This window comes from Strix uralensis, chromosome 16 (assembly GCF_047716275.1).
Source record: "Strix uralensis isolate ZFMK-TIS-50842 chromosome 16, bStrUra1, whole genome shotgun sequence".
NCBI classification, from domain to species: domain Eukaryota; kingdom Metazoa; phylum Chordata; class Aves; order Strigiformes; family Strigidae; genus Strix; species Strix uralensis.
In genome coordinates this window covers 5,050,390-5,064,567 of record NC_133987.1, presented here as the reverse complement: position 1 = coordinate 5,064,567, position 14,178 = coordinate 5,050,390, and the positions used below count along the sequence as shown (strand labels likewise).

General features: G+C 56.3%; 1 protein-coding gene across 1 annotated transcript in view; it reads right to left on the bottom strand.

The window, feature by feature from the left end:
• The window catches only part of HS3ST6 (heparan sulfate-glucosamine 3-sulfotransferase 6), a 40,450-nt gene extending 37,240 nt beyond the window's left edge, over positions 1-3,210 (bottom strand). The window contains exon 1 of the mRNA XM_074885899.1: positions 2,843-3,210. Coding sequence (XP_074742000.1) covers positions 2,843-3,210 — 368 coding nt within the window. The remainder of the gene's footprint in view (positions 1-2,842) is intronic.
• Positions 3,211-14,178: the final 10,968 nt, after the last annotated feature.

The window sequence follows — 14,178 nt, the reverse complement described above, 5'->3', positions numbered from 1 at the left end:
GTAGCGACTCGGCCCACGAGTGCAGTTTTTCTCAATTCACACAAGCGAGGGCAGGATTTGGCCCTGTGCTGTCACACCAAGCATCTCTTCAAAGTTTTGCAATTAAATTCTAAATATTACTGGCAAACATCTCAGATTCCATTCAGTTCTGAACGTTTGCCTTTGCCTGCGTTCCCGTAAAGCAGACAGACGGACAGACAGCAAGGTTCCCAGGTTCCCAAACAGGACACTCGCACTCCCCAAACTGCTGCGTGAGCAGAGCAGTAGACACACCAACATCACTTCTTCTTTTTACTGAGGTTTACTTTAAGCCCTGCTGAGTGCCAAAAAAATTAAAATAGTGTTTTGCTTTAGGATAAAATGTCACATCATGCTTGGATTATCCATTAGGTAATTTATGTTGCAGTCTAGAAAAGGTGTTTAATCTTCTTATAATTAGCTAAACCTATAGTAACTCATGGAATTTCATATGAGATGCTCACTGCTTTTGCAGAACATTTTCTTTTCGCTAGCAAAAAGAACTACTCTAAAAAAGGGACTTTCAGCTATTTCAAATTTAAATAAAATAAAACACTCCAGTAAGAACAAATGGTTTCAGACGGTAACTCAGGTTATAATGTAAACAACTCGGCACCCACAAGCAGATTCTCCTGCCACAGCAGTGAAATTGCTATGGGACTGAACTACCGAGAAAGAACAAAATAATTCTGTGGCGATATTTCCAAGGAATTTTTTTAAATTTTTTTTTCCACATTTACTTAAGACAAGCAACGACCTACAGGTGCCTTCGGGCCAAATATCTTGGCATGAGAAGCAGTTGGTGTAATTTTGGTTTCCTAGCAAGTTCAAATATTTTAAAAATGTTTACACCACTTCGAGATATTCATTGGAAAAACCTGAACCTCTGTCCAACTTTTATTTTCCTCCACTCCAACACACCCCAGCTTAAAACATTTAGCTCTGTCTGACTTTCCCAGGAAAAAAACCCTCAGTATAGCAAGGCCCTGTAAGAAGACAAAACAAGAGAGGCAAAAAGAAGAGGAAACTAAGAAAAATAGTTGTGCGTGTGATTGAAAACACACTTGCTCTATGCAGAGTTAAAGCAAAACATCTACTGATTTTTTTCTCACTAGAAAGGATGCAACTTCTTCCCAGCACAGCGTACGCTTCCCTGCGACGCATCTGGCCGCGCCAAAAACCTTCCCTGCTCTAGTTCTCCAAATTTACCATAACCATATGCAGAATCATCTTAAAACATCTCGCTGGTATCAGGCCAGGCTCCCTGCAAGCACTTACAGCACTAAAAACTCACTACACAGCAATCCAAAACTAAAATTTATTTATTCTTCTCTCTGTGGTCCATCCCGCGAACATCTTGCCGGACTACGGCGAGTGATATGAAAGCGTTCAATCTTCCACGCTTTAATTACGTGCTCGCAGTCATTAAAGTCCCATTCTGCCGAGCGAGATCTATCTTGCGACCCTCACCCAAAAACATTAGTGATCATCGTTATTGTTTCTAGAGCAGCGTAGATACAAATGGAACTGAAAAATGAGCTAATAAATCACGGCAATATTAATACAGCCATAAAAATAAGTGCGCTACTTACTGCGTTTGAAGGTGTGTTAAGTCAATAACTTTACAGTCCAGATGTGGTCTTACAGAGCTGAAACTCTGTGGGTAAAATTACCACTAAAATTACACTTTCCATTAAACACGCTGATTTTCACAGGTTATTATTTTGGCGAGGATTGCCAAATTGCAACCTTCCCCCAAACATTGAGAAACATTAAGAGCACGTAGGAAACACGGTATTCCCGCGGGGCGTGGGGAGACGAGGATGGAGAGGCAGGAAGGACAGGGAGAGCTACTCCTTTTATTATTTTCAGATGTTTCCCCGAGAACACCGCAGCGCTTTTATAAATCTACACATTTGGACTCTCTTCAAACTAACGGACCAGATTCTTTCCCTGGCTTCAAGGGACTGACTGAGCGCTCCGACTCCGTTTGGCCTGGCCACTCCGGAGTTGGCCAGGAGACGGGAGTTTAATAGACACCACATGCACAGTAGCTGCTCTTCCGACTGCTTTATCGCCCAAAGAGTTCAATTCCACTGAAACCCTCAAAACTAAACAGCTCCCTTGAATCAATACGGCTCTGCCCTTTGACACAGACCTGCCGAGGAATTCAAGCGATACTGTTTTACCCCGTTTTACCCTTCTCCTTCCCTCGCTGGTTCACTGGTTCAGCGCACAGCCAGGATCGAGCCCGGTCCTGCAAGCCGAGCTCCTCGCTGCCTTTATTTTTATAAGTCAGTCGGATAAAATAATTCCTAAAGGAAGCCGGTGGGGAAACGGTGGGACGGCTGAGAATAAAGTGTTAAAGGTTCAAATCACAATGTCTGGATAAGTAAAAAAAAGCAAATTTCTGCCGCCAGCCGGTCCAGCCACCTGTCCCTGGCTAGGATGGGGGACACGGGGACAGGGGGACACGGGGACAGGGGGACACGGGGTCTCACACTCCTGACTTCAAGCAACAGCCCCCAAAAAACAGCCCCCAGCCCACTCCCCAGCCAAGGCGGAGAGTCAGAGCTGCCACCCCCCCCATCCCGGGGCCCGCAGCTCGGCTCCCCCCGCACCCCCGCCTGGGACTCGCATCCTTTCCCCCCCCCCTTCCCCAAACCATTCACACCCCCCCGCCATCTCAACCCCCTTCATCTCCAAGGACCCGCCGCGCTCGGACCAGCCTGTTGCAGCGCAACCCCCATCACGGCACGGGAGGCAATTAAAGGCGGCTCAGCGCTTAATTACCGCTCCCCCCCCCCGCCCCTCACGCCGTTACCTGTACCAGCGCAGCCCCTTCTCGTAGCACCTGTCGAAGAAGTGGGGTTCAGCACCCACCGCTCGCACCCCGGGGTGCGCCCGCAAAAACTCCAGCAGCGCCCGCGTCCCGCCCTTCTTCACGCCCACGATGATGGCCTGGGGGAACCGCCGGCTGCCGCCCCCCGCCGCCCCCGGCCCCGCCGCCGCCGGTCCCGGGGCCGCGCCGTCGGGGAGGGCGGCGGGGGGCGGCAGGAGCAGGGCGGGGGGCAGCGGTTCGCAGGGCCCCGGCAGGCAGTAGAAGAAGTAGGTGAAGAAGAGGATCATGGTGAGGAGCAACGAGGCGCGGCGGCCCCCGACGGGTCCCAGCAGCCGCCCGCTACATCCCATCGGGGGCCGCTCCCGGCCCCGCCGGGCAGCGCATCCCGCACCGCCGCTGAGCAACCCCCCCCCCACCCCCCCGCCCCCCCCCACTACACCCACCCGCGCCCCCCTCCGCGCTCAGCTCCGCGCACACCCGGCCCGACCCCTCCCTCCGCACCGCCCCCCCCCCCGCCCACCCGCGGGGCGGGAGAGGGCGGGCGACACGCGCGTGGGGGGGGCCACGCCCCGAGGGGTGGGGGCGAGACACACGCGTGGGGCCCTGCCGGGAAGGGGGACACCCCCCACCCCCCCCAACGCCCACGGGCAGCTCCCCGTGGGGGCCAACTCGCCCGCCCCCCCCTCCCCCGCCGATTTTCCCATCCGATTTATCTTATTTTTTCCCCCCTTTTTTTTTTTTTAATAATTTCTGGGACTGCAGCGGGTGTTTTCAGCTGTTCGCGCCGCGCAGGGGAGGCTGCGGCTCTCCAAGTGGCGAACCATCGCCACCACGGTGGTAGCCCAGTAACCCAGTGTCACGCAATTAGCAAGCGGCACCCGGAGAGGCAGTGCTAATTAGGCTGCACGGGCTGCAGGGAGGGGGAGGGCAACGCAACCCCCCTGGGCGTGTATTTATTGTTTTGAGGGGAAGGACAGTCCTGGGGTTTCCCCCATTCCCCTGCACCTTACAAAATAAGCTCAAAAGCGGGAGTTTTGGTGGTGGGATTTGAAGTGCATGTGTGTAGTGGACGGTGGGGTGGGAGGAGGGGTCCTGGTGCTGTTGGGGAACCCCCATCCCCTGGGGCCTAAAGCCAAGTGCCTCCCGGGTGCTAAATAAATCCCGTCTGGAGCCGCAGCAGCGGTGACACATGGGAGCCCGGGTACCACTGGCCAGGCCTGGGCCTCGCTGGCAGCGGTGGCACCATCCCGGCTGGCTCCTGCCCTCCCGGCAGCATTTGCCATCACCAAACACAAAATAGCCGAGGTCTGGCCCCAGGGTGCCCGATCCCATGGGACTGTCGTGTCTGGGACCTGCTGCGGCGTCACCGAAACGCTCCCGGGGTCCGCCCTGCCCCACGCCTCGAAACACTGAGGCTGATTTCTAGTCTGGCGCTAAAGCCTTTGTATCTGAAATCATCAGTGTCTTAATTAACCTATTAATATAATTAGCTCTTTTTATAATTAGATCCCCCGAGCCTTCCAAGAGCTGGAGCATGGTGGGGAGAGGGACATCTGTGGCCCGAGACCGGAGGGTGCAGAGCTGCTCGCACACAGCTGCAACGGGAGGCAGCGACGCTCCTGCGTGCGGCCACAGCGGCACCGCTGCACGCGTGTACAACGGCAGGGGTGCAGGGAGACAGGGGTGTGGGGTGAAATGGCTGAGGGGTGACATGGGTGCAGGGTGACATGGGTGCAGGGTGACAGGGCTGCAGGGTGGCCCAGATGTAGGGTTACACAGCTGCAGGGTGGTACGGATGCGTGACAGCACGACTGCAGGGTGACATTACTGCAGGGTGACATGGCTGCAGAGTGACATTGCTGCAGGGTGACATGGCTGCAGAGTGGCCCGGCTGCAGGGTTGCAGGGTGACAGGCGTGCAGGGTGACATGGTTGCAGAGTGACAGGGCTACAGGATGGCAGGGTTGCAGGGTGACACAGCTGCAGGACTGCAGGGTGGCAGCAGGACGGGGCTTTGTGCCCTCTCGTGGCTGGTGCCCGGTGGCTGCACGGGGTCTGTGGCCCGTCCTTCCCTCTCCTTCCCTCTCCTTCCCTCTCCTTCCCTCTCCTTCCCTCTCCTTCCCTCTCCTTCCCTCTCCTTCCCTCTCCTTCCCTCTCCTTCCCTCTCCTTCCCTCTCCTTCCCTCTCCTCTCAACAAGAGGAAATAACCGCGCGCGAGTGCAACTGGAGATCCCGTCCAACTCGCAGCGCGAAGGTTCCCCAGGGAAAAACGAGGAGGAAAGATTATGACGAGGAAGCGAATCTGTTATCGGGAGCAGTTTGATAAATAAAAACGCATCCAAAATCTGCCGCGCGGCACTTGCCAGCTCTTGTTGGGTTTACGTAAGCGATTAGAAATAGGAACTGTTTCACTCCGGGCGAGAGCGGGTGGGAACCGCTCCAGCTCCCTGTTTGGGTTGGGGGGGGGGATGTTGTTGTTGGAAAATGCCAATTTGTCAAAATGGAACTGTTTGGCAAGAATATATCCATTTTGACAAACTTCTGTCAAAACACAGCCAGGGAGGCTGGGGAAAAGGCTGGCGGGGGGGGGAGTGCAGCACAGCACAGCAGACCCACCCTCCTCATCCTCAGCGCTGGGGGATCCCTTGGGGGCACGGGGCCGGGGCTGCCAGCTCCCCCCCTGCACCTCGGGCGCAGCCGTGTCTCAGCATTTCCCGCTGTTTGGGCACAGTTGGAGGAACCTTTTCCTTTCTCGCCTTCAAAATTGGGGAAAAAGGCTTAAAATCTGAGCTCGGGGCTCACTGCTGGGCCAGGCGCCCTGCGGCGAGGAGGGGAAGCACCAAGCACTGTGGGTGCTCAGGATGTGCCCAGAGGCTTCCCCAGCCTCACGTTTGGGGGGTCCCCAGATTCAACCAAGACCCCACGAGACAAAGGCTGGCTCCCTGCCTTGCTGGCAGCTCAGGGAATTAAGGACAACAAGTACTCAGGTGCAATTTTTTAGCAAAATTAGGACATTTTGTTAGGAAAAAAAAGGAGTTCTGAAACCTTGCTCCCCATGTTCCGTGCCCTTAGCAGGCAGTGGCTGCCCTCACATCTCCGTGGCCACCCGAGGATGGTTGTGCAGGACGTGGGACGTGGACCCGGCCAGCGGGGCCGGTGGCTGGTGCCTCTCTGATCCCCCGTCCTGTGCCGGGGCACCGCGGGCCTTCCCCCTCCGGTAGCACGTCTTTGGCTGAGCTTTGTGCGAGCGCAGCTTTCTGAGGGTTTGGTGATTCTGCTGAAATACCTCCTGCTGCAGCCACTTGCTGGGCTGCCGGTGGTGCTGGTGGCCCTGAGGGGACAGGGTGGCCTTCCCCGGACAGGAGCAATGCCACTGCGATGGGCACTGATGTGTTTGCACCAAGGAACCAAAGTCGGGCGGGCGGTGAGCAGCGGTACCCCATCGTGGGGCACAGCTGGGAATGGCGGTGGGATGGTTTATCCTCACCCCTGGGGAGAGCAGGGACAGGCACCGCCGTACCCCGTACCCTGACACCTCAGCCAGGCCGATGCACACCATGATCCCTGCTCTGGGTCGCTGGCATCAGGGCTCTGCACCGCGGTCACCCCTGGGCCACAGCTGGTCCCTAGGGCCACTCAGAGCATGCAGAAGCCGCTGGGCTGCCCTGGGAGAAGCTGATGAAAACGTTGGGGGCTGTCACTGGTGTTACGGGCGGGCTGCAAGTGCTGGCGGGGAGCAGGGCGCAGACACTGCGGGTGTGGAGGGAGCCTCAGCATTTCCGAGCCCTGATTGAGGAGATGGAAGCGTGGCTGTTTTCACTCCCTGTATCACTCTCTGACTGGGGCGAGGGAGCTTTGAACCCCGGAGATGATTATCTCCACTGAAGGATGAGAAAGGTCATTTTTTCCCCCAGGAGTCTCAGCAGGAGCGAGCAGGTCCCCGGGAAGCACCATGACCTGGCTGATGGCTCGGCAGCTCCCTGGGGACTGGGGATCTCCAGCAGCCCTGGGGGGGCAGCCGGGGCACCACAGCCACGCAGAGGAAGATGCTCCGTGGAGGGGCTGGGATGTGGCCAAAGGAGTGTGAGAAGGCTGCCAAGGGGACAAGGTGAGACACATCTGAGCTGGCTGGGAGCTCCCGTGGCTGAGATGCCCAGCGCTGCCAGGTGAGCAGCAAAAGGAGAAAATAAAGCAGCAGAGAGGCCTGAAGCTGCCGGGCTCACCAGAGGTACCAGGGAACAGCGGGCAGTGGCCCAGCCTGTGGGATGCTCAGCGATGGGGATGCTCCATCCATGCAAAGACCAGATTTTGCCTCAGGGCCACCTTTCATCCGTGACAGGCCAGCCTGGCTGGCTGTGGGCGTCCCTGTGCTGGCCGCCTGGGTGCTCCCCAGCGCTGGGGATGGCTGTAGGCTCCCTCCTGCCCTGCCCAGCTTGGCTGGGGGGGTTGTGATGTGAGTTCTCTCTCCAAACCACCCGGGTGCTGCCGCTGTGGTGTCCGAGGGGGTGAGCAGGGCCCCCCGCGTGGGAAAGCACTGCTCTGGGGGGTGCACCCTCGTCCTGTGGAGCCAGCTGCTCTGCCTGGCACCCCTTGCTGATGTGGGGCAGGCAGCTGGGGGTCCCTGGCCAGCAATGGTGGGGTGCAACTTCCCAGCCAGGCTGCAAATACCCACCGCCACGCCGGGGGCTGTGGGGTCGGGGGCTGGAGCCTGCTGTGGCAGATCTTGTGGCAGTTGGAAATGTCTGGAGACTGTCTCAAAGAGTGTCTGCCCAGCGGTGAGAGCCCGAAGCCAGAAGCAGTTGTGCACATATGTGTGGTTTGAATTGGGTTTTTTTGGGGGGGAAAGGCTCCCTCCAGTCCTGTGCATTGCCCTCTGCTCTCCCAACACAGGGCTGTACCTGCCAGCCTCCCCTGGGGTGGCTCAGCACTGGGACAGAGCAGGTTCCCAGGGCCGCCGTTCCCAAAACTCCCCGTGCCCCGTCCCAGGGCTCACCCGGAGCAGAGGGATTATCTGTTCCCACTGCGGGCTGAAATTCTGGTCCCAAAGCGGGTGAGGTTCATGCCTGATCCAGGCCAGCCAAGTGACAAGCCCCACCAAGGGCTAAACAGAACAATATCAGCACAGCACCACATCAGCTCAATGCTCCCCTTGTCCATCGTCTCCTCTACCACAAAACCAGCAGATGTGAGCAGGATGGGGCCCTGAATAACCAGCTAAAGCATCCCAAAGGGCCACCCCAGCACCACGACCCAGCCCCTCCTCCAGAAACCTCCCCTCTGCCCACCACAGCAGGCAGGCAGGAGCCGCAGCGTGGGTGCTCTGGGATTTCCCAAAGTTTGTTTTTACAAAGAAAGAAAGAAAAGGGCTCAAGAGATCAGTGGGGATGAAAAATGCTTTAGAAACACAGGAGATCATTTAACAGGTCACCTCCACAGCGGAGTTTGCCAAGTTGATAAAGGCGAGCAAACTTATTAAGGCGCACACAGCTTGATTCGAAACGGCTGCTCCCAAACAGCCAATTACTCCAGGCCGTTCCAATCCAATTAGGAAGGCTGTTTCCCTGATTACGGCAGTGTGTTTTACAAATACAGCACAACTCCTTGGGTTCAAAGAGCAAGCCATAAAAGAGAGCTCCGTAAGAGGCAAACCAGTGCCCGCAGCCAGGGGAGGCAAAGCCCATCCCCATCCCTGGGGATTCAGGTGTCCCCGTCCCCGGGGATGTGGGTACCACAGGGGATGGGATGCCCGAGCCCCAGGCATGGTGACACTTGCTGGAAGAGCTGCTCTGTGACCATCCCTAAAGCAGCACAGCCCTGCCAGCCAAGGAGGTAGAATCTCCAACCTGTGATCCCCATCAGGAGCTGGGGCCCTGGGGGCATCTGGATAGGGGATGCCACCATGGTCCCTGTCAGTGCTACCCCTCCATAGTCCCCTTCAAGGTCTCAGTGAGACCACCCCTCATCACCCAGCTCAGCTGGCCTGTGACATTAGCAAGCCTTTCCCCAGAGACCTGCCAAGCTTTGAGGTTTATCCGCTGGCTACTGAAAAAAAAAAAACCACCAAAACCAAACATCCTCAATGTAATGTTGCGGGGGGATTTGCTCTGGTCCTGTCGGTGGGGAGAGGCAGGTTTTGCAGAGGGAGAACCCAGATGGGACCATCGGGGCTTTGCCTGAGCTCACCGGGGTCCACTGAGCATGAAGGAGGAATGAATCGTGTCTCTCTCCAGTTGGGATCATGGGCACTGCGGTGCAGCAAACAGAGCTGATCCCCTGCGGTCCGGGTTTCCCATCACCTAGGGCAAAGGAAACACCAACAAACTCATCACCGCGCTCACTCAGAGGATGAAAAACGAACCCACAAACTCCGTCCTCGGTCCAAGAGGCTGAGCTGGGCTGGGGGGACAGGAAGGGCCAGGGCTGGGGCTGAGCCGCGGCTCCAGCGCCTTCACAGCCATCCAAACCCTCACCACAACCGCTCCAACGGGTTCGCTTCAAACTCCTGGCGTGCGGCCACCTCTGGGGTGTAGCACAGCCCCTGTTATTAAAATGTGTGACAGCAGCTCAAGATGGAAAGTGAAGTTGTACATTCTCCATCTGAAACTCCGGGAGGAATTTCAAGCAGGGGAATGCAATTTCCAGCCTGGAGGAGAGCCAGCAGCACCAGGGCGAGATTTTTCTTAATATGGTTTTGCAAAACTTGAACACAGAAAATTGCCCGTAGCTATAGCAAACCAGCAAGCTGGAGACAGACCTGCTCGAGGAGGATGTGAGGCGTTTGCACAACAAAAACACCCACCAACTCCAACAAGTGTCCTGTCCCCTGTCACTTGCCAGGATGTTCAGCCACCTTAGCTCCGCGCTCCAGCCCAGTTTCTGCTGGGATTTGGGGGCTGAGCCACACAGACGCTGCGTGGACCAGGGCAAACCACTCTCCAGCCCATCTTGGGATGGGAGCAGCATCCCGGGAGCGAGGATTTCAGCAGGGAAGCGATGCTCCAGCACCAGGCGCTGGCTGCAGCCCTGCAAAAACTCCCCACGGAATGACAGGATGGGGCTCCACAGCACGATGCTCCATCCCACAGCGGTGCAGGCAACCGAACAGCGACGGCATTTCACAGGAAGCAAAAACTGGCGCTTGCAGCGCCAAAGGCAGGACGTGGATTTTCCCAGCCCCTTGGCTCTTGCAGGTCTCTGCTCCCTCCATCAGCCCGGGAGGGACGTGGGATCGACAGCTCCACCTTATTCTGGTAACAGCGTTTTAGGGCAACAGCCTCCCCGGCCATGGGACCCCCACCCACCCCGCTGCCCTCTGCCCCCACACCGGCCCGGGGAGCGCTGCCTGCTCCCCACAGCACAGACAGGGCTGGCTCCCAGCCAGCTGGAGTTACAAAAGGAGCTTTCCCCTTATTTCTGCTTTTGATTTAAATAATCCCAATAAGGGGATAAAGCAGCCAAAACCCACTGGTTTTTTTAAAGCTTCAATTTAAAAAATAATATACATGAAATGTGCGATTTTTATTAGAGTAGGCAGAGCTGCAGAGTATCAGAGACCGCCCTTTGCTAACCAAACCGCCGTCCCCAGGACACCAGCTATCAGCTGTGCCATCCAGAGCGCTCAGACATCCTCCGCACAGCATCCCAGCTCCGCCTTGGCCCCGCTTCCCTTCTCATTTCCCATGCAAACACAAACTCGGGCTGGCTGTCATTATTCCTTTATTGATGCCCTCCTGGGCTAGGACACAAGAGTGACAACGGTTTCACATCATCCTGGGAGTGAAAAATTACAGGGACGGGGAGGAGGCGCAAAAGCAAAGGTGCTTTTTTTATGTTTAATTTGCTGCTAGCCAGCGTCTGGTCACACAGGTCTGTGGAAGCAGAGGGATTTCTTGATCCTGGTTAGATGTATGGGGCAAGAAGGCCATTTCCAGCTGAGAAAGTCCCTTTCTGAAGGAGCCAGGCGATGCCACGCAGCCAGACAGTGAAACCTCGCAGCTTGCAGCTGGCCGATGGCTGCAGCCGAAGCCGGCAGCGCGGAGCCCGCCCAGCAGCAGCCCACAGATGGAGCGGGACTTTCAGTGCAGTGCCCAGCACCCTGATGGATGTTTCAGAAGATCTGCAACCCAAAAATCCTGGGTTCAGTGCTGCAGAGGTGGCAAAGTCCCTGTGAGTTTATCAGAGCCGTGACCCAAGGGTGAGCTGATGGCACCTCTGCCTTTCTCAGGCAGGGAGGGAGCAAGGTCTCAGATCCCACCACCAGCCCCTCATTATCAGCCTCTCCGACACCCCTCACATCCCCACAGTTATTTCTGCCTGTCTGCTACATCAATCTGCACAAGAAGCAGTTGACTGACCAGCCCAGGGTATCTCAACAACTGCTTACCTGCTCTTTACAAGCTCAGTAACTCGGTAGAACCATAATTATGTGTTCATTGCTGATCTCATTTAGAGTTAATTACATGCCAAACAGACATCTCTCTAATGTGCTTGGAAGCATCCCAATGAAGGCTCTGCGCAGCCCATCAATATGTATGGGAACGCGGGTATTTGTTCTGCCGGGTGTTTCACCACCCAGTGCTTATTTGCAGGTCTAAATCAATAACATCATCCCATTTGGGTTGGGGCGGGGGGAGATGCAGCCTCAGTTCAGCTCCGAGGGAGGAGGCAAGTACAGGGGAACCTCTTCTGGCTGCAGTGGGTGAGACCTGACCCACAGCACCACCAGCACCAGGGGCAGCCCCAAACCCATCACCTCCGGTAGCAACACGGCTAGGACAGGGCCAGTTTGGCAGGTAAAGCAACACACCACACTGAAGCTGCTCATTTCTTTTTTAAAATGAATCAACAACCAGCTAGCAATAGGGTCGCCGCATAGTTTAATCTCGCTTTTTTAGCCTAAAAATGGAGCTGACTCCATCTGGGTTGTGCTCCTGTTGCATTTCCCTCTTTGCTGCTGGGCTGGGGGCTGCCAGCTCTGCCAAAGGCACTGGGACAGCACTGGTGTGGAACTGGGGAGCCTGAAGGCGCACCGGCACCCCACAAAATGATGGTGGCAAGCGGGGGGTGCCAGCCCCGAGCCCGCTCTCCTGGTCCCACGGTGCCAGACCCACCGGAGAGAGCCGGGAGGGCCGCTGGAGCCCAGCCGAACTCTCCCACATGCCGGGCAGGCAGGGCCGGCTCCGTGCCGTAAAAGACAGGCCCAGCTTGTCGCCTTGGAGGGCAGAGCTGGAGAATTATATCCTAAACACTCGCAAAAATCAGGCGGTAAGTGCGCAGAGCTGTTCCCAATCAAGCAGCGAGCCGACGCAGCTGGGGCGCATCCTCACCGCTCGCTTGCGGCGCGCTGGCTTCCCCCGGCTCGCAGCCCGCGAGCTCCGCGCCGCTGTGCCCGATCACTGTGGGAACCAGCTTTTTTCAAGCAAATCGGTTTACAAGTTTCCTCTTTTTTTGCAAAAAAACAAACAAAAAAAAAATCCCGACCTCAAAACCATTTGGGGGTAGGGGGTTGTTTTGCTTGTTTGCCTTTAAAAATAATGTCACCAGGCGCAGATGGCCGCATTTACGAGTCTATGAAGCTCTGGCATGCCCGCTGCTAATTCCATGCACAGGTGGGGGTAGCTTTCATTTGGCTCTGGTTCAGCCAAATATTCAGTGGCCAAAGGGAGAGGAAGGTGTGGGATCGGCAATTGGAACATCTGGAGCAGAGCTGAGCAATAACACAAAGCAAAGTTTTAAAGAAAATGTCTCAAATGGATGGAGGGGAAAAAGCGGAGTTCAAAAGGCTCCCTGCTGCCAACGAGGAGGGAGGCAGGATCCCAAGTGTCCTTCTGTCATGCATTTTGGTTGGGTTTTGGAAAAAGGAAAAAAATTAAAGTGGTGTTAAAGGGGGAGGCAAAACCACTGATCAAACCCTGGCCAGTTGCACCCCCAGCCCCCAGCAAAACCTGCTCCTCTGCTGCGGGCAATGCGGATTCCAGAGCTTAATGCAATAAAACCTGAATTTCAGAAGTTTTTCAGTAGTAGCAGAAGGATTAGGCTGCCAGTTTGGGTCAGAATCCTGACTTTCAGCCCCCACAAGACGGGGATGGTCCCGCTCCCTAGGCCAGCCTGGAACTCTCCCTGCATCCCGCGGTTGATGCTGGGTGGCCGCCGGCATCACACAGGCTCCACTTCCCAAGCAGCCTCACCAGCAGTATTTAAGTCCTATATAGGAGTAATGCATTTTCTTTGTCTGTTTTCATTGTCTATTCCAGTCTTAATTCTGCAAAACCCCTACTACAGCAAAATATTGCACCATTAAGAACAGCTAACGAACAGATAATGAATCGGGTAATGAACATAACGAGCTAATACTCTCATTCCCCCAAATAGTGGCATGCATCATGTGCACTCATGAATTACAGCTGCCAAAAATCAAAGCCCGAGCAGCCAGCAGGTCACGTCGGAGCTGCGCATGCCAAGAGCACCATGACCCTGTTTTCCGGGTGAAAAACACCCGCTTTCCGGCAAGACTTTGGGTCTCACCTGGGAGCGAGTAGAGGCGAGTGGAACGGAGCGGCGGGGAGCACCACTGCGTGCCGGGAGATCCCGCCGGCGCGAGGGCAGGGTCCTCGCCCAGCAGGCAGGGGCCGATCCTGCTCATCTCTCATCATCTGCGCTGCACATGCTGAAGTAATCAGCCGGGAAAGGCTGGAAAGCCTCCAAAATAGGAGAGGGCGCAGGGTACGCTCACGTTCCCGCAGCCTGGGGCTGCAATACCTCCCGCACCAATAAACTGCAGGTGCTGGGGGATTGCGAGCACTTGCCCACGCGCTTCAATAGCATTTGGATCCTGCCTCCTGGTACTCCGGCCCCTTCCCAGCTCATGAACAGCAGGGGAAAACATTGGGGAAAAAAGCCCCATTTAGAGACAAAAGCCTCTTGGAGGTGAGGATCCCCTTTCCCGGGGACAGTAGGCATCTGGTTCTTATAGCACAGGCACCCACATGTGCTGCGTGACCCCATGGGCCTCCATCCCCTCCCCAAAAAGGCAGGTCAGCATTCGCCGGCTCTGTGGGAAGGAGCTGGGGCTTTGTCTGGAGCCGGGCCGACGACAGGAGCTTTCAGGCAAATCACCCAGGCTCTGCTGCGTCTGGGAGAGATGGAGCCGGGACCGAAGCTGCCGGTAACCTGAGGCTCGTCAGTCCCAGAGCTCTGCTGGCAGGGAGAGCTGCCCCAGGGGCGGCATCGCTTCACGTGGTACCCACCAGCATCCCATGCCTCAAAGCTCCATCTGAATATTTAGGTGCTTGTGCTCTGGGACTCTCCTGTCCCTGCCCA